Source organism: Miniopterus schreibersii (assembly GCF_964146895.1).
Source record: "Miniopterus schreibersii genome assembly, chromosome: 1".
In the NCBI taxonomy this organism is placed as follows: domain Eukaryota; kingdom Metazoa; phylum Chordata; class Mammalia; order Chiroptera; family Miniopteridae; genus Miniopterus; species Miniopterus schreibersii.
This window is the reverse complement of record NC_138101.1, coordinates 59,557,132-59,582,460: the sequence shown is the minus strand read 5'-3', so window position 1 is coordinate 59,582,460 and position 25,329 is coordinate 59,557,132. Positions and strand designations below refer to the sequence as shown.

At 36.7% G+C, this 25,329-nt stretch overlaps 1 protein-coding gene across 1 annotated transcript in view; it reads left to right on the top strand.

Moving 5' to 3' along the window:
* Positions 1-2,244: 2,244 nt before the first annotated feature.
* STPG2 (sperm tail PG-rich repeat containing 2) overlaps positions 2,245-25,329 on the top strand; it is a gene marked incomplete at both ends in the record, with an annotated part of 128,969 nt that continues 105,884 nt past the window's right edge. Inside the window, 4 exons of the mRNA XM_081153780.1 lie at positions 2,245-2,353; positions 10,148-10,260; positions 18,389-18,547; positions 21,082-21,243. Of these exons, the coding sequence (XP_081009906.1) occupies positions 2,245-2,353; positions 10,148-10,260; positions 18,389-18,547; positions 21,082-21,243 (543 nt within the window). The remainder of the gene's footprint in view (positions 2,354-10,147; positions 10,261-18,388; positions 18,548-21,081; positions 21,244-25,329) is intronic.

Below are 25,329 nucleotides of genomic sequence, written 5' to 3'. Positions count from 1 at the left end.
GAAATATGCCAAATGGATCAACTTTGGAGCAGCATGATTGAGCGTGCTGGTTCCCTACCATCAAGGAGCCACCATGCTACCCCTGAAAGACTACCTCTAGAGGTTCTTTTTTAGATGAATAAATAAAAATGCCAAGTTCAAATAGGAATTGAGAAAAAAAAAATCAATGAGTGTGGGAGAAGAATACAGGTGGGGGCATTTCCCTCATAATGAATTTGAGCTTTTTGTTTTATATTCTTATTTGAGTTAAGGTCCAATGACATTCAATAGGAGACTAATTTACAGGCACCATGGATCATCCTCTAAAGTATATAGATTTTTCTCCTTTTATCGCTCTAACTCTCCTCTTTGTACTATGACATAAAATCTAACAATAAATGTATTCTAGATCTCAATGGGTGTCCAAAGCAGCTAGGGAAAATAAACCTTAAATAATCTTATGAGAACTATGAGGGTTTCTGCAAGAATGCAAGGATCCAAGCCAGTGAGAAAGGATCATTGATCAATATCTAGTTTCCTATTAGAAAGAGGAGGTTTCCAAGTACTGCAGTATTTCTTTTCTCATATTTTATACATTTCTCTTGTTATCTCTTGTTATGGGTTATACATGTCTCTTTCTCCATTAGATACAGAACTTCTGAGGATAGAGGAATTTCTTGTACCTTTGTATCCCCATAACCTAGCAGGGTACTAAACCTATAGCATATGCCAATAAGTGTTTTTCTTTTTAAGTGAATAATTATTCAGCTAGCTTTCAGTAGGGGGAAAAAGATATTACAGATATATTCGATATATTCTTGAGAAGCATACAGCCTTGTATGGAGAGCATTTTAACATATATGAAACAACTGAGCCACAATAAGTGAACCACAGAACTGAGTATCAAATTGTGTTCTAGAGAACAAATACGCTAAACATTTGGAGTAGAAACAAATTAAAGTGCTGTTGCTCATTTGGTCAAGGCAGGATTTGTTTAACTCCTTCAAAGGATGATTAGAATCTGAATGTTTTTCACCCTGGCCCGTGGCTCAGCTGGTTGGGACACCCTCCCACGCACCAAAGTTTGTGGGTTCCATCAGGGTCAGGGTTCATACCTAGGTTGTGGTTCTTTCACTTTTGGGGAGCATAATGGAGGCAATCAATCCATGTTTCTTTTCTCACATCGATATTTCTCTCTCTCTCTCTCTGAAAATCAGTAAAAACATATCCTCAGGTGAGGATTAAAAAAAGAAAAAAAAAAAAAGAATCTGATGATTCTAGCTGAAAAACCCGCCTGAGACAACGTTGAGGTGGATTCTGACATAGACTCCTTAAGACCTTTAAGGTTCCTTTTGCCAAAGGTTGAGAGACCTGTTGGTTCAGTGGAGCGGACTGTGCTTTCTCAGTGCCTTCGCTTTGTTTTGGAAAAAGCGATGAATCAATGTTTCTGTTGCCTGTCGTCTCGTGACAGCAGCACAGCGTTCAGTACCCTGCGCTTGCACTGCTTCGGTTGGTGAGCGTCTCCTCCTCCCCCCGCTTTCTGTTTCTTGTCACCAGCACATCCTGGGTTTCCCTTAGCACAATCTCTCTTACCTATGGGATAAAGCCAGAGGAGTTTCTCCTCTGTGAGTAGGAGTTGGGGGTGAGCTTGCGGCACCCAGGCTCTGCTTCGCGCCAGTGCTTTGCTTTTCATTGTTTTTCTAGTCTCTTCCAAGTTGCCCTAATTCATTTCCTGGGGAAATGCAGCCAAGTTAGCCCTAACCCCTTTAGCTCGTTTTCCAGAGCTTTTCTGAGGAGCCCAGGACCTACGGAGTGGGCGTGGTTTAAGAGCGCAGGGCGGGGCTAGCAGGGACAGCTCCGCGCTGAATGCGCATGCTCCGAGGGCTCTGAGGCGTGAGAGCACTTCCGCCTCTCTCCCGGAACTTCCTGGGTGGATTCAGGGCCGGAAGCTAAGGGGGAGGAAGGTAGTCCTTCTGTCTCCTATCCGGGAGGAGCCTCACCGATCTCAGCTGGTGAACAAATGGCTGTGTGGGGTGTCTTATCTCCGGCCCCGCTCCCTTCCACTTCGCTACAGGGCTAGAAGTCTCCCAGGGGTCAGCCTGACACCCATGAGCAGGTGGGGAGATAGCCCCTATGCCAGCTCCTCCGTTTATGGGAGTTCAGCCAGCGCCTCGGAGTGTTTTCGACTTTCTTTTGCTCCACACCTCCTATAGCTCCCTTGTTTTTATTCCCTTTCAGGCGCCCCTTCTAATCGCTCCCTCCATTATGTATGGCCGGGCTCCCCGCGTGCTCAGATATGCCGAAGGTGGCAGCACTGAGGATCATGTGGGGCCTGGATCCTACCAGGTACCTTTCCCGAAGCAGCAGGCAACAGGTAAGATGTGAGGAAAAGCAGGCCTCTGTGCCAGGCACCTCACTTTTATCCCTCCCCGCTCCTGTGTGCCTGTGAGTTAAACATAATAGTATCACTTCCTAAGTATAACAAAAGATGAAGTAGGCAGGAGAATACTATCCTTATTTTCAGGCGGTAACTGGTAAAATCATTTGTCCCATGTCACAGGGCCAGAAGGCATGTGGCTAGGACTTTTGATTCTACAGTGGGTGTCTACATCATACTCTCAACTGTACAGATTAGGTCTAAGATACTGATTTCTTCGCTCTGTTGACTATACGAGTCTCCAAATACTGTGCACTTCTTACCGCTTACTTTCTCTTCATTGTAATCCTGTCTACCTCACACACCTTTCCTACCATTAGCCAGAGACACATTTATTTACTGAAATGTAGCTTTTATATTTCTGTTTTGCAACATCATCTAAAGAGAGTTCCATGTATTTTTTCAGATAGATGCCTCTTTACCTGACCAAACCCATGTTCTCTTTGAATCTCTTAATGAGATTCCCTTTATTCACATACTGTAAAGAAAAGCTATATTCTTGAGAGTCTTCTTTAAAAGTTTAAATTTTCCTAAAGACCTTTTAAATGTTTATATACTGTACTTTACATCCTTTGCTTGTTGCTTGACTCTTGTACATCCTCATTCAAACCCATAGCTTCAACTACTATCCACATTCTGATTCTGATGACTCCCAGAAGAAAGTCTTCAGAGACAGGTGATTTATATTTCTAAGATGAGCTTTCTCGAGATTTTAAGTTCTCTGAATTACCAGTTACTTTTTTGGGCATCTCATCTGGGTGGTTTGTGGCATCTGAAATTCCAAGTGTCTGAACTTATCCTTTCCCCACCATACTGGCCCCTTTGAAAAAATTCCCTATCAGTCAGTTACTAAATTTAAGCTTTAGAATTATTCTAGACTCCTTCTTTTCTGATTTACCGCTCCCATTGATCTTAAAGACCTATTGATTGTGTCTTCTCATTATCTCTCAAATCAATCCCCTTTCTTCATTTAATTACACTTGTCTTAGTTCAGGCATCATTATTTGTTTTCTGAAATAAGCCCAGAAAATATTACTGGTTTCTCTCTATTTCAGCTTCCAATCCAATTTCTACTTTATGGCTCACGTGATCAATATAATTATATTACTTGTTTTTAAAAAATTCCTTTTAACACTTAGATTAAAATCTGAACTCCTTAATATGGTGTGTTATATTATTCATGATCTGATCCCTCATCTGGTCTCCTGCTTTACCAGATCTTTCCAGGCACCCACACCTCCACCAAGACCTAATCTAGCATATTAGCAGTTCTAACTTTGCATTTATTGTCAGGTCATGCTTAATCACCTCCATGCCTTTGTACTTCCTGATACCTTTGCCTGGTATGCTCTTTCTTCCTTCCTCACCTGTTTAATTCCTACTTATTCTTTGAGACTTAGGTAAAGTGAGGTTGTTCTCTGACTTGACTCTTTTTTGTCTTTGACTCCTTAGTGACTTTTGCTTAGCACTTTGATACTACATTGCAATTATCTGTTAACTCTTCTGGCTGCTGCACTAAAATGTGAATTTCTTGAGGGCAATAACAAGGATTTCTACTTTGTTATTCTAAGCTGTTAGCTCAATACCATAACAGATAAGTGCTTAATTAACAAAACAAAACACACACACACACACAGTAATTCTTGAAATAAAATTTAAAAAATTTAGTGAGTGACACATAGAATAAAAACTTATAACTGTTGTGAACTCTGCATAGAGAGGAGTAAAAAGAATGTTGCAAGGCCCTTCTTTTACTGTTTTATAGAATTGTGCCTCATTGATATATGAAGGAAAACTAGAGAATTTCATGCTTGAGAACTTTGAGCGGTTGCATCCATGTTTAGCAATACTCACTGATGACATACTGATAACTGATAGGAGGTACAGGTGTCTCTAGTCATTTCTACACTCAATTCCCTGGCAAGATAATTTAAAAGAGTTATAATTTTCTCCTAGGTATATTTTGCCTAACCCTTCTTTAACATCAGTAACACAGTGAACTATGTAGAGGTATCCACAGCTATTTCAATTAAAGGTCAGGTAGTATATAGTCAATAACATTGTAATAACTATGTATGGTCCCAGGTGGGTACTGGAAATATCAGGGGGAACACTTTGTAGAATATATGATTATCTAACCACTATGCTGTACCAAAATGATGTTGAATGTAAACTGTAATTAAAAAAAGGGTCAGGAAGATTTTATAGAGTATAATGTAGGAAGAGCAGATATTGGGGCTTTATATAATTTGCCTGTTACCCTGAATTACACAAGTGGTGAAGACCTTAGAACAGTCACTTTCAACCAGTGTGCTGCAAGAATTTTTAATCTTTTTTTTTTTTTTTTTAATATATCTTTATTGATTTCAGAGAGAGGAAAGGAGAGGGAGAGAGAGAGAGACAGAAACATCAATGATGAGAGAGTCACTGATCAAGCCCACAACCTGGGCATGTGCCCTGACTGGGAATCGAACCCCGATCGCCTGGATCCCAGGTCGACGCTCAACCGCTGAGCAACGCCCGGTTGGGCTGCAAGAATTTTTAAAACATGCAGTACCTAACTAATCAGGGACACTGACCTCTTCTTCCTTAGACTGTCAAATGAAAAAAATGACAACAGTCAACATCACAATAGCTGTCCGGTGTGAATGAATCAAAATTATACTTATTTTTTTTGTTAGATTGGCAAAAAATATATTTTTTGGTGTGCCTCAGAATTTTAGTAAGTAGTTTATGTGTGCCATGAGATGAAAAAGGTTGAAAATCATTGCTTTAGAAGCCATTCTTTATTTCAGCATTTCTCTTTCCTAATTACCACTCTCCTTTTATTGTTGCCTACTTGGTCAGTTCTGCAATGTATTGTCTTCATATTTTCCTCAGGAAATTCTTTCCACCCTAATTTGCAAACTTCATTGCTTTGGCTCTTGACCATTTGATCAGGGAGACTTTTCTACCCAGGATTTGCAGCCTGAAAGGGACAGGACTTAGCTGTTCTGATCTCATGAGTGGGAGAGATAATGGATATTCCAATTCCAGATTAATGAGAGCTGCTCCTGATTTTCTCACAATTATCTGAGAAGCAAGCTTGTCTTATGTCATCAAAGCAAATTTTCCCAAGAGACAACTAGCCTGGTAAAATATGATAAAAACATAATCCTTTTAATAATGTGACAGCTCCTAGTATTATTGTGCTAAGGAGTATTTCACTGGTTTTTTAAAGCTTCATTTACATAATAAATGGCATCCCACATTGTCTGTATATTAATTATCTATATTGGTTCTGTATTAGTTATCTAAATTGGGTGACACCAGCTCCTAAGTATATTCTTTCCCAGATTTTTTTCTTTGACGGGAGCAGTTAGCTTTATTTGCCACAGAAGCATGAGTTGTCTGTGGCCTTGTATTTATGCCTATGTGCTTATGCCACAATAATTATTTTACCTTATTAGCCAATCAGAATTTAGGGAGATGATCTCAGGGAATGCAATCTCTTTATTTAAGTTGAAATAAACAATATGTATGTGATTGCTCTATATCAGCAATTTTCAACCCTTGTGCTGCAAGCATTTTTAAAACTGCAAGCAGTACCTCACAATTTTTGTCAGGGGCACTGACCTCTTTTTCCTTAGATTGCCAAAAAAAAAAAAAAAGACAATAGTCAATACAACAATAGCCACCCAGTGTTAATGAATCAAAATTATACCTATTTTTTTGTCAGATATGCAAAAAGTAGAATATATTTTTGGTGTGCTGCATAATTTTGGTAATTATGTGTGCCATGAGGTGAAAAAGGTTGAAAATCGCTGCTTTGTATGTTCAGTGATCTAGTTATTGCTTTTATGTGAAGAATGCTCTTTTTTTGTTTTGTGGCCATAGTTGTGGGGATGGAACTTATTTTTAATCACATGCTGCCCACCTTCTTTCTCAGAATGGACTGATTTTATTGCTTCATGCCAGTTTGATTTATCTCCTGCTGTTGGCACCTCAAACTCAATATATCCCAAAATAAATTTCTTTTTTCTCAAATCTTTTTCCTCTTCTATATTCTTAATTTCTTTCTGCCTGACAGTTTATCATTTGTAGTTCCCACTCTACATGTCAATATATCCATATGTCCCAAATAAAACTTATCTTACACTCCACCAACTCTAATTCCCCAGAACTCTCTTCTCCTATATTTTATACCATAATTATTAGCAGCCTTGTTTATAGTGTAATTATTTGCTTATTTGTCTGGCTTCCCCCCTATTTGAGGCCAGGGTTTTAGCTTATTCATTATTGTACCCTCACCACCTCTCCCTGACACATAATAAAGCATTTAGTACTGTTTTTCTTTAAAAAAAAAAAAATCTTTATTGATTTCAGAGAGAGGAAGGGAGAGGGAGAGATATAGAAACATCAGTGATGAGAGAAAGTCGTTGATCGGCTGCCTCCTGCACACCTCCTACTGGGGATCGAGCCAGCAACCCAGGCATGTACCCTGACTGGGAATCGAACCCACGATCTGCTGGATCATAGGTCAGTGCTCAACTGCTGAGCCACATTGACCAGGCTCAGTACTGTTGAATAAACGATTAAAGGTATAATTTAGAATATCACCTATTCTGTATTTATTGTTTAATACTCAGGGCACTATGACACGGTGATCAGTCACCTTAGTTTATCTGGGTGTGTCCTGGTTTTAGTACTAAAAGTTTTGTTTCCTGGGTAAACTAGGACATGTGTCACCCTAACTGTAAACATTAGGTATACAGCTATGAATAAAACAGAAAAGCCTCTTCTCTCATGGAGATTATCAGTATAAACATTTTAACTTTCTTGTGGGTTTTTTTGAGCTCAATATTTCATATAAACTTTTAGCCCATTGATGAAAGATCTATATAATTAATTTTGGAAAACTTCAATGAAGATTTAATGAGTCTTGAATTCATGGGGCTGTTGTGTATTTTGGTTTTTGAAATTTTATGCAAATTTCAGTATTTCGCAATTAATTTTACATTTGTCTAGGTAAATTCAGTTAGAATCTCTGGCATGTTCTGATAACAGCAGCCTCAGAACTGGCCTGAGCTTAGCTTTCTTATTTTAGTTTCCATATCTGTCTCACATTACTTTAGTGTCTATATGAACTTAAATTAGAAGAAATATACTTTTAATTGTGAAATTAAAATGTAAAAATTCTTATTTTTTAATCCTTACCCAAGGGTATGTTTTTATTTATTTCAGAGAGGGAGGAAGGGAGAGAGAGAGAGAGAGAGAGAAACATCAATGTGAGAGAAACATTGATCAGTTGCCTTTTGTACCTGCCCTGACTGGGGATTGAACCCCCACCCAGGTATGTTTCCTGCCTGGGAATTGAACCCACAAACTTCTGGTACATGGATACTGTTCCAATTAACTAAGCCACCTAGCCAGGGCTAAAATATACTTTTAATTGTGAGGAATACTTGTGCAGAAAATTGCATAAAATATAAATTTACATATCAAAAAGTAAGTACTCAAGTCAAGAAATATAACATTGCCAAAATTTCCTTTTCAGTCATAATCCTTTCCCTTTCCCTATAGGTAAGTGCTATTTCAATTTTTATGGCAATCACTTTCTTGCTTTTCTTTCTCTTTTCTTCTACCTTCATTGAATGAGTTGATTTTTTTGTTTAAGTGGTTCTATTTGTATCTTCACTATTGTTTTACCAGCTATACCACTTTGTTTTATTCTTTAGTGGTTGTTCTAGGGTTTATAATATACATCTCTAACTTATCACAATCTACCTTCAAAAAATATGGTACCACTTCTCATATAGAATATGAGGCTTACAACAGTGTGCTTCCATTTTGCTCATCTCATCGTTTGTGTTATTGTGGCCATACATTGTGCTTCTACATATCCTATAATGCCAAAATAAATTGAAATGATTTTTGCTTTAAACAGTCAGTTATGTTTTAAAGGAATTAAGAATTGAGAAAAAAAATCTTTTATTAACCCACATAAAATTTATTGTTATTCCCATCCAGTGGTACTTTTCATTTAGAAGCTTAATTTGGGTCTTTTATATAGTATCTTCCCTTATTTTCTCATCATGTTCATCTTTCTTGTACCTTTTTGAACATATGAAGAATATTTATAATGGATACTTAAATGTTCTTATGTGCTAATTCCATCTTCTCGTTTCTAGATGTTTCTTTTCATTGACTTTTTTTCTTTTTTTTTTTTCCATTGACTTTTTTTCCTGTTTATATTTATAGGACATATTTTCCTGCCTTTTGGAAGAATACTCTCTGGTAGTTTGCATTATTGACTTTATATAATCTGTAGCATGGTTTGTGTGTGCTCTCTGTGTGTTTTGAGTAAAATCTATATATTGCTCTCTGGTTCCTCAGTCTGATTTGGAACATTTCACTCATGTCCTTTGTTTCTCAGCTCTATTGAACAACCCTTGCCTTTTCAAAATGAACACTGGCTTCCTTTTAAGGATTTCTATACTTGTGGCCTTTGTTACTATCCAAACGTTGTTTTATTTTCCTTTGCTTTGGGACAGCCAGTGCAAACCATCAGTCACTAAATTAACACCCAGAACTTTAATGTTTTAACATCAGCCATGAAGCTTTTCCTTATCACCTAAGTATGGTTGAGAAGTCCCCCTCTTTTGAGCTTCTAAGCATTTTGGTGTTTGAGATCTTTTTCCATATTTAAAATTATTTTAGTCCTTTTCTTAATCTTTAATAGCTTGTTGCTTTTTAAGGGTAAGGTCTGTATTTTACTCACCTCTTTTATGCAGCAACACCTAACGCAAATAAATAATTCTTGATTTCAGTCACATTTTAATACATGTGGGCCTCAAAAGAAACACATTATTTCTAGTTTTAAAGTGAATATATTTTATTATTAGTCCAGATTAGCAAGATTTTAAACTATTGTAATTATCACCATAAATTTTCCTAGAACTATACACTTTCCTTTAGTGTACAAGATTCTTACCAGTTTTAAGTCCTCACTTTCATTCTTTTATTACCTGTGGAGTATAGCTGCTCTGTTCTCTCCCATCTCCTCTTTAATATCTATGTTGCTTAAGTTATACTCATTTTTCTTGCTACATTTCTTGAATTTTTTTATCATTCTTTTAGTAGACTAAGTCTATCTACTGTTTATCTACTAAGTTTGTCTAAGATTATGATTGCTTGTTCCAGTGAAATTTGTATGTTGGATTTATGAACCTTTGTTTGGGGTCAGGCAATCAAGAAATATTCACTGAATTCCAACTATAGATCAAAGCAAGGAGACATTAATAATTGCTTGCTGTAAACTCACTTTAAGTTATTTCTACTAAGGCTGTCTCTACAAATTTATATATGTTATTCTTTACAAATAATAGATGCTGTTCCAAAATAGAAAGCAGTCTTCCTAGGATGAAAATACTTTATTAGCTAAATATAACTGCCATTTTTGTCTCAACCAAATACGCTTGGAAGAAAACAGATTTTTATTTTGTTTTTTATTTTCTTTAGGTATTTTTTCTGTTGTTTAGTAAGTCCAGGTTCTTATATTTAACACATATTAATACAAGTTTTACCCTTACATTAGAATTTTAAAAATGCAGCAACTTCTGTGACTAGTCATTAGTTCTGATAGTATAGTATCAACAATTCAGGTTACTAAGTGATTTTACATATTTTGAGTGAGTTTTCTCTGAAATCATTGGAATCTTATCTGCTAGTGATCTGATTTTACTTTTATAGGTGGCTATGCACCATTCCTTTCTTTGGTTACCAGAGAAAGTACATTTACTGTTGCCTCTAACACCGAGGAAGCTGTTCCAGGTCCAGGACGCTATAATATTTCAGAAAAACAGGTAAATTTATAATAGTTATTATAATTATTTAAGTTAATAAACATTATGCTTTCTTTATTAGGTTATCATGTCAACTGTCATATTTTATTTTTCCTTCATATTATCTTCTTTCTCCTTTCAATCTATATTTTGTTTTTGTTTGTTTCTCTGTTAATCCTCACCCGAGGATATTTTTTTATTGATTTTTTTTTTTTAATTTATCTTTATTGTTGAAAGTATTACAGGTGTCCCATTTTACCCTCCAATTGACCCCCTCCACCTCACTCCCACCCCCTTCCCAGGCCTTCACCCCGTTATTAACTGTGATCATGGGTTATGCATATAACTTCTTTGGTTAATCTCTTCCCACCCTCCACCCCCCTTCCCTCTTTCCTCTGAAATATGATCATCTGTTGCCTTCGTCAGTGTCCCTGGATCTATTTAGTTCAGATTCTTTTGTTCATTAGCTTCTTAAAGAAAACCCTTCAACATTTCCTGTAGTGCTGGTCTGGTGGTGATGAACTCCTTTAGCTTTTTCTTATCTGTGAAGCTCTTTATCTGACCTTCAATTCTAAATGATAGCTTTGCTGGGTAGAGCATTGTTGGTTGTGGTTCCACGTTTTTCATCACTTTGGATATTTTTTGCCACTCCCTTCTGGCCTTCGAGCTTTCTTTTGAGAGATCAGCTGACAGTTGTATGGGTGCTCCCTTGTAGGTAACTAATTGCTTTTCTCTTACAGCTTTTAAGATTCTTTCTTTGTCTTTAACTTTTGGCATTTAAATTATGATGTGTCTTGCTGTGGGTCTCTTTGGGTTCCTCTTGTTTGGGACCCTCTGTGCTTCCTGGACTTGTAAGTCGATTTCTTTCCCCAGGTAGGGGAAGTTTTCTGTCATTATTTTTTCAAATAGGTTTTCAGTTTTCTGCTCTCTTTCTTTTCCTTCTGTAACCCCAATAATACGAATGTTGAGCCTCTTGAAGTTGTCCCAGAGGCTCCTTATACTATCTTCATATTTGTGGATTCTTTTTTCTTTTTGCTCTTCTGGTGGGGTGTTTTTTGTTTCCTCATGTTCCACATTACTGATTTGATTCTCAGCATTCTCTACTCTAATGTTGATTCCCTGTAAATTATTCTTCATTTCAGTTCCTGTAGCCTTCATTTCAAATTGGTACTTTATTATGTCGTCGATTTTCTCAGTTGTTTTTGTAATACTCTTACTAATATGATTGAGCATCCTTATAAACAAAATTCTGAACTCTGTATCCGTTAGCTTGCTTGGGTCTATTTCATTTAGTTCCTCTTCTAGAGATTTCTTCTGTTCTTTCCTTTGTGACATGTTTCTTTGCCTCCACATTTTGGCTACTTCCTGGTGTTTGTTTCTATGTATTAGGTAGAGTTGCTATGTTTCCTGGAATTTGTAGAGTGGCTTTGTGTAGTAGGTGTCCTGTAGGGTCCAGTGGCTCAGCCTCCCCAGTCACCTGGGCTGGGCTTTCTAGGTACTCCCCTGTGTAGGCTGTGTGCATTGTCCTGTTGTAGTTGAGCCTTGGTTGCTGTTGGCATCACTGGGAGGAATTGACCCCCAGGCCAATCGGCTATGAGGACCAGCTGCAACTACAGCCAAAGAGCTGCTGTGCTGGAGACACCTCTATGGAGCAGGATTTACTTCAGTGGAGCTTTGGTGTTCACCAAGTGCGTCCCTTGAGTGTGTCACTCGTGGATATTGTAGGGTTATAATCCAGCGTGGTCAAATCTGACCAGCAGGTGCACTGTCTCTGGGGCCTCTCGGGAGGTGCAAAGTCAGCCTCTGCCAGTGCCTTGCCCAGGGCCACCCAGCATGAGCTACACAGCAAACCATAGTTGGCTGCTACTTGTGCTGGGCTTGGAGGTGTCCAGGAGAGGCCAAGCTATGAGCCAATGCAGGCTGCCACCAGTGCCAGGCCTGGGGCCCATTATCAAGCTGTATGGGGCAGGCTGCTGCTTGTTTGAGAGATTTTAGGAAAGTCCTAAGCATAAGTCTCGAGAGGCCATTTGCATAGAAAAGCCACTGGAAATGGCCTGGATGAGCCCGCAGGTGGGGAGGGGAGGGGCGTCGGGGAATCACTGGGCGGGGCCAAAGGTGTGAGTCAGGTGCTGGCGATTCAAATATGGCACCTGCCTGCCAGCTGTGTGTGGGGAGGACTCGCCAAAGGAGCAATTGCCTCTGCCAGCTCTTCTGTCTGGGAGGAAACTGCCTCTCCACCTCCCAATTTCAGGCAGGTTAGTTCCTCCCCAAGTGTCCCAGGTCCTTTCAAACTGCTGCCTGACGCTGGGGCTCAGAGGGAGCGCGTCTGAGTGAGTCCTTGCGTGGGCCCTTTAAGAGGAGCTGCCTGGGACTCCCGCACCCTCTGTGACCCTCAGTGACAGTCCATGCTGGTTTTCACAGCCCGAAGTTGTGGGGACTTGTCTTCCCAGCCCTGGAGCCCTGGGCTGGGGGGCCTGCTGTGGGGCTGGGACCTCTCACTCCTCTGGGAAACCTCTGCCGCCACGATGTCCCTCCCGGGTTTAAACCGCGGCACCGGGTGTGGGCCGCGGCCTTGACTCCGAGATCCAGCCCTGATTTGCCTGCGTCTCTGCCCCTCCTACCGATCTCTGTGCTTCTCCAGTTCCCTGGTTGTACGACTTCTGTTCAGCCAGATTTCAGGAGGTTCTGAGTGATAGTTCTGTATTTTAGCTGTCATTTTGATGTGGTTGTGGGAGGCGGTGGGTACAGCTGCTACCTACGCCGCCATCTTTTCCATTGATTTTCTTTTTGGAGAGAGTGGAAGGGAGGGAGAGGTGGTGGAGAGAGAGAGACAGACAGACAGACAGACAAACATTGATGTGAGAGAGATACATTGATTGGTTGCCTCCCGCATGTGCCCTGACTTGGCAGAGACTGAACCTGCAACCCAGGTACATGCCCTTGACCAGGAATTGAACCCATAACCCTTTGGTGTGTGAGCCGATGCTTTAACCACTGAGAAACACCATCCAGGGCTCAATCTGTATTTTGTAAGTAGAATAAGAGAAAGTAGTGTGTTCAATGTTGGTTGCTTGGTAGGGTGTTCTTCATTACTCTATATAGTCTATAAGACATAAAACATTGTTACATGCTTCATGGTCCTTGAGACTCTTGAATGGGAGAATAAAACTATTGAATGAATTATGGCCCATGAGAGTTGTGCAAATGGTCAAGATATGTAGCAGAGGGGTAAAAGTAGGGTGAAGATTTGCATGCCATACTGTAAAGCCAGAGCTATTTCCATTGACTCGTATGTCTCCTAATTATACATTCTCAAGTGTGTGTGACAAGAATATTTTTGAATGTTCATTCATGTTCAGAAACATAATCTTCATAATCATGAATATTCTACACTTTCCACATAAACTTTGCATTTATACTTAATGACTCCTAGCTGACTCCATCAGACCTTCATCTTCTCTGTTAGAGGCCCAGATGCAGTCACTGAGGCCTTAATTTTAGCATTAGACTTCCTGAATTAATAATAGCAACCATTCTCTCAGGAGTTTTTGATTACAATAAAATAGATATTTAAGACAGATACTACATTTACAATTAAAGATTTACAGGAAAGGCACTTCGGTAGCTCATAGATTTAAAGGAAGATTGAGTAGTCAAGTCTTAAAGGAAGGCTAGGACTTAGACAATTCTAGGTAGTTCAGTAGTAGGAACTTCTGCACCATTTAATAGGAAATAGCCATTAGAGAACATAATTCTTTAAGTTTCTTCTTTCCTTTCCTTTTTTTCTTTTAAAGTTTTTTGCTTCCTTTCATTTTTTATGTGTGACTCCACTGAAGATTAAAATTTCCATTAGGGAAAATCTTATTGGTCCAGTTTCATTAAGGAACAACACCTGTAGTTCCTGGAGTTGGAGATCCTGTGCTTGAAAGCTCCTTTAAAAACCACAAAGTATTTTGTTTCTTTATTTTGTTCATTAGATTCTGCGTTTAGGGGAATAATATGGTATTTGTCTTCTCTGACTGGCTTATTTCACTTAGCATAACAAAATAGAAACAGACAACAAACTGACAACTGTCAGAGGGGAGGGGGTTTGGGGGGCTGAATGGTAAAGGAGAAGGGATTAAGCAACCCCCCCCCCCCCCTGAAATCCTCATAGACACAGACAACAGTATGTGATTACCAGAGGGAAAGGGGGTGGGGGGAGATAAAAGAGGGTACAGGGGGGATAAATGATGACAGAAAGAGTCTTGACTTTGGATGGTGAACATACACTGCAATATGCAGATGATGTATTATAGAATTGTACACCCAAAACCTATATAATTTTATTAACCAGTGTCGCCCCGGTAAATTCAATATAAATTTAAAAAAATTTAAAAAACTCACGAAGTATGGGAAGGGGTGAGATTTGATGGTCCCAAGGGTGGTAAATATGCTATTATGAGTAGATAATAGAAGAGATGCTGGACAGATTAACACAATTGATTTCCACTACATTTCACCCTTTGAGTACCCAGTTCTCTTCTCTCATGCACACAACACACACACACACACACACACACACACACAGTTATTATTCATATGTATATATTATAAAATGCAATTATTTTATGTATAATCTCCAAGTATACCTCCCAGAAAGAGCCCAACTAATGTCTAACTACTGCATTCAGAGATGATGTTATACTGTCACTACCAAAGAATCCTGGGTTTCTAGATGAAGGCCACTTCTTTTCTTGTTTTTTCACATTTCTATTTCATTATTCTACAACCTAGAGATTAAATGGCAAACGTAACATGAGTTATTATAAAGAAGTGGTTAGGACTGTAGGCTCTGGAGCTAGACTGCCTAGGTTTAAAATCTGTCTCTGCCACTTACTAGCTGGGATACTTAATCTTAACCATTTAATCTTTTTGGGCCTTAGTTTCTTCATCTGTTAAATAGAAGTAATAACTTTGTAGGCTTTTTCTAAGGACTAAATATGTTTGTAAGCATTTAGAATAGTGCCTGATTATAATTATCATTCAATAAATTTTAACATTATTAGTTTACATATTAATTCTGTAAATAATATGGATAATAATGAAAGGAATAGTCTTATTTGAAATTAGTGCAAGTATTTAGCAATTTTTTTTAACTTTTCTTTCAGAAGCATACATTGAAATGTTGCTTTCTATCAGCAATTACTTAGTAAATATTATTTAGAGACTTCAAATGAAATTTTAAAAAATCTAAAATGTGGGTTGTAGTTGTGAGGGCCTACCTCCACTGTGAAATATGAAATACCTGAAGCTTTATGAAGCAGAACATTTAAGAGTTGAAACTGTGTTCCCTAATTTGGTCTTCTGTTGTTCTCTGTATCTCTTACAGTTATTTCACTTTGGTGACTATGGCTGTCACCACTATTCGGAAGTCAGGGTGGGGGTTGGGTACACTTTTCCCTTTACATCTCTTTTCTTGCCCAGTTATGGGCAAAATCATTTTTCCTTTGTTTCCTTTAGCATACCTGAAGCATGCTAAGTTCTTTTGAAAGGAATTTTGCTTAGTAGAAAACAACATAAAGGAGTTAAAATGAAAGGAGAAGAATCAAGGTTACAAAGTGCAGGCTTTTGATCATTTAATAGATAATTAGCTTATTAAGTCACATACCTTGTTCTGCTCATATCCTGTTTCTTAGGATCCTCACTTCAAAATGTAAGTACAAATTTCATTAATGTTTTCTGGTCCTGTTCTTTTCCAGTTTCTGACCTGTCTCTGCTTGGCAGATAACATCTTGTTTCTCTGAGTACCATGCATGAGAATGGTTCTAGATGTGGGATCTCTTTCCTGGGTCTAGACAAATAGTTTCTTTCATGTTTTTTATTTCCTAGGACTATGAATAGATGTCCAGATTAGGTTTGATTTTTTTTTAATATGTCTTTATTGATTTCAGAGAGAGGAAAGGAGAGGGAGAGAGAGAGATAGAAACATCAATGATGAGAGAGTCATTGATTGGCTGCCTCCTGCACGCCCCCAACCGGGGATTGAGTCCGCAACCCCTGGCATGTGCCCTGACCGGGAATCGAACCGCGATCCCCTGGATCCTAGGTTGATGTTCAACCGCTGAGCCACCCCCGGCCGGGCTAGGTTTGATTTTTGATCTGAGTGATACCTATCACTAGAGCTGAATGATAGTGTATCGTATATGATATAGTGCATGCCCTCATCCTTCATTGAGACTCTGCCCCTGTAGTGTTGGGGAGTTGCTGACAATATAGTAATTCATCAGTTAACTTTGGTATTTAGACAAAAGCCAGTACTCAAAAAGTAGTAAGACCATTTTCTCATAGGTTTTCATATAAAATGTATAATTACTTGGTAATATATTTGGGGGGGGTCATTTATCGGACATATCGCAGTTCCTTTTGTAACCTCTTATAAAATCAATAGAATTGATAATTATGAAATAGGAATAACCTGAAAAAATTCTGGTTAATTTGTACTATAGTTTAAAAAATCACATGAAATCAATTTTTAAATCTTCTGTTAAAGTATTCAATATAAATTCAAACTGTAGTTTGAGTTTTAAGATCATAGAAACCGTAGTAATGGTTTTCAAATAATCAAAATTTGAGGAGCACTTCTATTTAAATATGATTTAACTTTTTTGTAACTTACGTTTTTTTGCAAAATTATTAAAGTCTGTTATTATAGATCCAACCTCATTAAACAGGAATTCTGATCTTATTAAAACAGTAATCAAGGAGTGAATTGGCTATTTAAGAATATAATTTGACTCATTTTTTAAAAAGAATACCTATATTATGTATTTCTAAAAGCCGAATGAAGCTAAATAAGATGCAAACTAGAGATAGGCTCAGTTAATAGTGATTGTGAACAAATGACATGTGCACACCATATGAGAAAGATCTGTTGGTAAATCAGTGACTTAAAAAAATATTATCTGATCAATCAAATGCTAGCCACTATTATGAATCATCTTTGGAGTGACTGCATTATGACTGTTTATAGAAACTAGTATGATGGAATTTTACAGCTATTAGCCACTTGATAATATTCTGATTCTAGAGAATCTAGATTAGTGGCATGGAAGATATTTTCTAATGCCTTCTCTGCAATAAAAAATGTTTAAAACTAATCTGAACATAAAACCAGGCTTTTGCTAGTAAACCTACATAAATATCACTAGAAATGACCAAAATGTTATTCACAAAAATAATTAATCCTAAGCAAGCTCCAGAGGTTTACTTTTTCCTTGCAAAACGAATACCAGAATTTTTAGCTCATTTCAGAGGTACAAATTCTCCAGGAGCCTGTAAGCTTACACTTTTTTTTTTTAATTTAAATTTTTGTTCAAAATATTACAGCTGTCCCTTTTTCTCCCCATTGACCCATTCCACCCCGCCCTCTCCCCCTCCCCAGTCCCTCACCACACCATTGTCTGTGTCCTTGGGTTATGCATATATGCATATAAGTTCTTTGGTTAATCTCTCACCCTCCACCCCCCCACCCACCCCAACTTCCCTCTGAGATTCGTCAGTCTGATCCATGCTTTCATGTCATTGAATCATTTCTGTTCATCAGTTTATTAAGTTCTTTAGATTCCACATATAAGTGAGATCATGTGATTTTGTCATTCTCTGCCTGGTTTATTTCACTTAGCATAATATTCTCCGGGTCCATCCATGCTGTCTCATGCTCCAAGGGTATGAGATCCTTCTTCTTTACAGCTGCATAGTATTTCATGGTGTAAATGTCCCACAGCTTTTTTATCCACTCATCTACTGATGGGCACTTGGGCTGTTTCCAGATCTCAGCTATTGTAAATTGCGCTGCTATGAACATAGGGGTGCATATATTCTTTCTGATTAGTGTTTCAGGATTCTTAGGATGTATTGATTCCTATTCTAAAACTGAGTTTTGCATTTTCTTAGAGTGTTCCAAGTACAGTAAATTTTAGTTTGAGTTTGGAGTTAAAACTGACAACTATCATTATAATTTTCTCTTACCTCTTTTACTAGAACTATGTTTTCAATCAAGAGCATTGGGTTTCAAAACTGTTTGTTCATATTAATACATATTTATCAAATAAGTATTAACTATAAAGTGCTTCTTCTAATTATTTCTTATTTTTTCTCTTCAATTTAGTGTAATGTAAAAGGAGGCCATAGTCTACAAAACCGGGAGAAACGTTTTAAGAAGTTTATTTCTGATAGTCCAGGACCAGCAAGCTATGATCTGTCTTGTCCTAGAACCTTAGATACCGTGAAGAGAAAAGTACTAGAGGCTAAAGAGAATCTTCAATCAGTAGGTTGCAATTTTAAAGCATGCTTCTAATGACATTTCTTTTAGTTAAAGTAGAAAAGTTTCAATGTTTTCTGTGATGTTAAGTACATTTAAAAAGCCTTACTATAAAAATTAGTAGGTTTATTTGTATCCATATTATAGTTATTTATAGTTAAATGAATACTTGATTTTATATACTTGAGTTTTTAACTGTATTGCCATCTGACTTCTTTTTTTCTCTTGATAAATCTATAGTCATTTCCAATATCTGTGGTGAATAGAAAGTAAGGGAGATTTTAGAAACCACCTGAATGGTTTACCTGTATATATGTTTACATATGAAACTCTGTTCAAGTAGTTAATAAAATCAGTGAAATTTAACACATGATTCCTGAAATAGAAGAGCTTAACATTTAAATGGGAGAGATATATAGGGAGCTGTTAATGCAAGATGAAATGTGCACAGGTGCTAAGTGAATGACCTTGTAATTAAATGTCATAGGAATTTAAAGGAGGACTACTGTATTATGGGGAAGTATAGTTTATAGAGGACTTATAGAGGAGGTTGGCTTTGAAGAATATGCATTTAGGCATGGAGAGCTAAGTGAGTGAAGATAGAGAAGTGGGATCTTATGGAAGACAATGAGAAGATAATTTGATTGGAATGAAGAATTTGTGTAGGGGACTAGCAGGTAATATGTATGAAAAGGTATGTCACTGTTATATAAATGAATAATTTTTACACCGAAGGCCTACCCCTTTGAAATAAATAATATAATCCAGTAGATTTTGGTCATGGTTTCTTTTGAATGTTTCCTTCTTCTCTTGCCATAACTTCTTCACATAGCTCATATTAATTAAATTTGAATTAGTTATCTTTTGTTTAGGGGATATATTTTAGGTTTCTGTACTCAGTTGAATAATGTCAGTGCAATGACAATGAGGTTAAGTTTTATAAGTGTATTTAAATATCCTCTGTTTCATGTGAGGGGACATGTAAATGTTTATTTACTCATACAAAGGTTTATCAGACATTTTTTGAGTGACTATTAGTATTGGACATAATGCCAGGCACTGATAATATATAGAAGACAAATCACTGCTCTCTGGGATCTATAATTTTAATAGGAAAGTAATGAATGAATTCAGTACAAAAAAAGTTGATGAAATGATATTTAATAAACAAATATCATCATAAAATGTTTACTAGCAGCCCAAAGAAGAGAGCTTTTGGAGGGAATAGGGATATCACAGTGGAACTGCATCTTGAAGGAGTCACTAAGTAGTTAAAAAGAATTGTAAAAAAACACTCTGGCAGAGAAAACCACATGAATAAAGACTTTGTGGTATTTAACGGCATGGTATGTTCAGAGAAGAACGAAGTTCTTTGGAATACTTGGAGTACAGGGTCTAAGGGAGAGTAGCAGAAATAGAAGCTGGAGAGGAGGTAGGGGCTGTATTTTGGAAAGTCTTGATATCATGCAAATAATTTTTGAAAGTATTGAGTAGAGGGAAGCCATTCAGTACTTTCCTGTTTTTATTTGGTAATCAGTCTCTTTAAGTATCACCGAAACTGCTTAATAGTTGTCTCTAATGATAAAATTTCAGCCAGTCATAGTATTTTTATAACATAATTATATATTGGGCATGTGTGCACCAAGTATAAAATCTATTATGTATGTATGTATGTGTGTATTTAGAAACTATAAAGGATCAATATATTCTTAATAAGAAATTTCCAGATAATTAAATCATTTAAGTGTCTGTATTTTGATATATTTTATACTAGTATTTTTAATGTATGATACTCCTTCCTGTTTTTATTTAAATTAGAAAATATTTTTCATTAAAGAAAATTTTGTAAAAAGGATAATCATCCTAAAATGCCTGACTCTAACATTGATATTCAGTTAATTTTTGCATAGCTCCTTTCAGTATTAAATCATGTATGTATATGACTTTATACACTTAGATAAAATTTCATGTAATTTATATAGCTGTAGTCATAAATTCAATTTTATATTTTTTATTTTCATTTAGCATTATGTCATAGACATTTTTCTTGTTACACAGTCTGCATAGTTAGGCTATTTATAAAGGGCATCAGTAATATGGAGATAAATCAGGAGTTGGGAAGGAATGAAATCAGGAAATATTACAGAAAATATTAAGTTTGATTTTGCATAGCAGATACTATGATAGCATAGTGCAAGTAATGTTGATTGTTACTGTAACTATAGGAATGAATGACTGTTTTTACTACTTACTTTACTAAGGAAGATAAATGAGCCAAGTGAAAAAGAGAGGGACTCCTTTTCTCTGAAGGTGGCTTTAATAGTAATAGTATATATCATTGTGGTTTATATGGTAAGGTGAGACTTGAATTCATTCCCTTAAATTACTTTTATAGAACAAACATTTTTGGTTTATATTATAAAACTCACTAAGTCAATATTTAATTATTGCTGTTTGGTAAATTTTAATATTTGGTTCTTCATTTCTTCTCCTCTCTTTCTCTTGCCTTTGAGTAAATAATATAAAATATTTTCTTACAGAAAACTTCAAGGTCACCTGCAGTTTTCAGAATTGCTGTTCCTTCAATTCCTTCTTATGGACGGTCATATGGGTATCATATTAATGATGATGACAGTATTAGAAAACATTCTCCACCTGCTAATGATAGCACACTGGGTCCAGCATACTATAAACCTCAATTTGTAAGTATAAGGCAATTGGAAAATTATTTATGATTATACATCTTTAGTTAACTGAAGTAACAAATAGACCCCCAAATCTTAGTGGCTTAATGCAACAGAAATTTTTCCCCCCTCAATCATATGGGCAACCCTTGTTAAGAGATTTTCCTCCATGTAGAGATTCAGGGACACAGGCATATTCTATTTGTGTTATTGTCTTCCCCTGAGGCCTTGTTGTCCTCTGCATCCAGCTGGCAGAAGGCAAATGAGGATGGAGGACTGCTAGTGGGAGGTTTTTGTAGGCCAGATCTGATGAGTTGAAGTTATGTCACATGGACACACTTAACTGCCAAGGAGGCTGGGACATACAGTCTTACTCTATCTAGGAAGAAGAGGAAATAGGTTTAACCTACTAGAAGTCTCTGTTATAATGTATAATCATAGGCAATACATAGATATTCTTCCTGAATTTGAAAGTGAAGAAGAACACATTTTATTTGTAAAGGAATTTGAATCTGATAGTATATTATTTATTTCATAAATGATTATAAAAAACATAAGGAACTTCTGTTATTAAAATACCAAAGTTATTTGCCAGAGTTAAAGAAAGATTTCATTCATCCAGTTGAAATGTATGCGTTATCCATGATACAGATAATAAATATAGATGGATGATATGTCTAGTTTTTACTTAATTAGTAAGACTAAAATATATAATGCTTTAAATCTGTTGTATTTTCATACTTTTATGAGATCTAGAAGAAGTAATCTTAGTGAGGAAAATGGAAAAAGTTAAGCATAAATTTAAGGAGAGGTTGAGGAGACAACTTGGGCAGAGAATAGGTACTCTCAGGATTTGGCTTGACCTTCACTTGCAGTAGTTTTTTGTTTGTTTATGCCTCCAACTTTGGGCTTAGGCTGAAGCACCTTCAGAAACCATTTGTTTTGTGGCAATAGTTACACCAAGGCATTTTGGAGTCTTAGATCCTTTGAATTGTTAAGAGTTTTTTCTTAAAATATTTTTAGTGTAGTTTATATAATTACATATTTAATAGTACAAACATAACAGATACCCATGTACACTCCATCATATATAACACATAAAATTTTGTCATACTTGAATTAGATTTTAAAAATAAATATAGTAGTACAATTATTACCATACCCAGTATTCCTCCCTTCATTCTTCTCTCTTTTTTTTTTAAAAATATATCTTTATTGATTTCAGAGAGAGGAAGGGAGAGGGGGAGAGAGAGATAGAAACATCAATGATAAGAGAGTCATTGATCGGTTGCAGCCCGCAACCCGGGCATGTGCCCTGACCGGGAATCGAACCCTGATCGCCTGGATCCTAGGTCGATGCTCAACTGCTGAGCCACACCTGGCTGGGCTCTTCTCCTTTTGTTAAACACTAAATGTTACATACATACATATGTGTATATATATATGCACATACATATATATAAGTATATATGTGTATGTATATGTATGTGTATATATACATACATATATATATAGTTGTATGGTTTAGAAAATATAAGTAAATGGTATCATCTGGTATGTAGGTAGCTTACTGTTTCACTTAATGTTACATTTTCTAGATTTAACCATATATATATATATATATATATATTAGATCTAATTCATTCATTGTTTCCAGTTTGTAGTAAGTTTTTTAAAAATTAATTTATATTTTGTGATAGTTTTAGACTGAGAGAAAAATTACAAGAACAATACAAAGAATTCTTATATGTCATTCACTCAGACCCTGCAGTTAATACTTTATCACATTTGCTGTATCATTTTTTCTCCCTATACGTTTATATTATTATTTTTATTAAGAAATTAGAGAGTATGTTTAAGACATGATGTGCCTTCACCCCTAAATACTTCAATGTAAATTTCCCAAGAATAAGACATTCTCTTTTATAACCAGAATACAATTATCAAAATCAGGATATTTTCATTCATATAATACCATTATCTAATTTATAGATCTTTTGAAAATATTGCTAATTACCTCAATGGTCTTAAAATTTTTTTTGGTCCAGAGGTCAGTCTGGTATTACATAATGCACTCTTTGTCATGTCCCTTTAGAGTCTTAATTTGTAATAGTTCTTCAGTCTTTCTTTGTCTTCTATTACATTGAATTTTTGAAGAGTACAGGCTATTTATTTTGTAGACTAAGTCTCAGTTTTGGGGTTGTGTGTATTTTCTTGTGATTAGAATTAGTTTATATATTTTGGCAGGAATACTACAGAGCAATGTATCCTTCTCAGTGCACAACATAAAAAAGCACAGGTTGTAATTTATCCTGTAATCGGTGAAGTTAACTTGAAGTGATGTCTTCCAGTTTTATTTAATGTAAAGTTACTATTTTTCAAAATTTATAAATATTTTAGGGAAGTTACTTTAAGTATAAATAGATATTCTATTCTTTATCAAACTCATTCGTTTAACATCTGTTGATGATGCTTGTATCAGTTTAACTGTGATGTTTATCAAATGGTGATTTTCTAACTTTTTCACATTTATTTGTTGCCATTTTACTATAAAGAAGAACTTTATCTTCTTTCTCATTTATGTTTTTATATCAGTATGGATTCAGAATTCCTGTTTTACTCAGAGTTTTATACTTTATTACTCGTTATTTATTTTGAAGTTAAATTACCTCAGATTTGACCCTTGGGAGCCCTTTCAAACTGCTGCTTGTGTCTTTTTTAGCATAGTTCCATCATTCTTTGAGCATTTCCTCACCTTCTGGCACAATAAGACATTTCAGGTTCACCTCATTTTTTCCTGTCTCAGCCTTGGAATCAGCCATTCCTTCAAGAAGCCCTACTTCCATTTAGAGGAAAATATTTCCAAACAAGATCAGTGCACCAGATACATGCATTGCTACTGGTTTGTCATTGCTTTTAGGCCGCCTCAGTGGACAGAGTCAGAAATATATACTTATTTCTTCTCTGTCTGTTAAAAATTGGAGTTTATACTGATACCTTCAATTCCAGTCCAGCTCCACAGTTTTATTCTAGTCTTTCCTTTTCCATATTTTAACTACCTTTTCCCACAGTGAGAAACCTGGCTCCGTTTTTTCTCAATATATTTGCTTATTTGCTTAATCCTATAAAACTTTGAAAGTAGTTATAGGATTGCTAACCCATCACTGCAAAAAACAGACTTAAGAAAGTACAAAGCTCTATGTGACCTTGGGGCTGTACACAAGCAGGAAGTGAAGGCTAAGCAAACTTTAAAGTGCCTACTTCAGTGTTGCAGGTGTGCCTCAACACATGCACAGAGCACCTCTGCAAAGGTTGGGGATTTATTGGTTCAAGGCATCCAAGGAAACCTCTCTCCATCCATTACCTGACTACTCAGCTAACTAGTCTGAGACTTCAGTGGACATGCATGACGAATACAGAATTTAAAGAATTAGTCCAGGAAAATCACTAAACAAACGAACCAACAAAATCTCTTGGGGTGAGGGAGGTTCTGATTTCCAGAGTTGCCACACTCTATCATTTAAAATGTTCAGTATTCAATAAAAATGATGAGACATACAAGGAACAACAACAACAAAAATAATGTTAAACAATTCCCTCATCGCTGTTAACTTATATCTCAAAATGTTATTCTTTAAAATTATATTTTTATTTATACTATTTAGTTTTGAATAATATGTCATTTATTAGAAGGCCATAATAATGCCTCCAAGCTTCCCCAAATGTACAAAACCTTTTCCCAGCCCTGACCATTGTGGCTCAGTTGGCTGGGCGTCATCCTGTGCACCGAAAGGTTGCCAGTGCGATTCCCAGCCAGGGCACATGCCCGGGTTGCAGGCTCAATCCCTGGTACAGGGTATGCAGGAGATCGGTTTCTTTCTCTTTCTCTCTCCCTCTCTCTCTAAAATTCAATAAAAAAATCCCTAGCCAGTTTGGCTCAGTTTTTAGAGTGTTGGTCCATGTACTCCTGGGTTCGATCCCAGCCAAGGGCACCTACCTCAGTTGCAGGCTTGGCCCTGTCATTCAGGGCACATGCGGGAGGCAGCCAGTCGATACGTCTCTCTCACATCGGTGTTTCTCTCTCTCTCTCTCCCTTCCACTCTC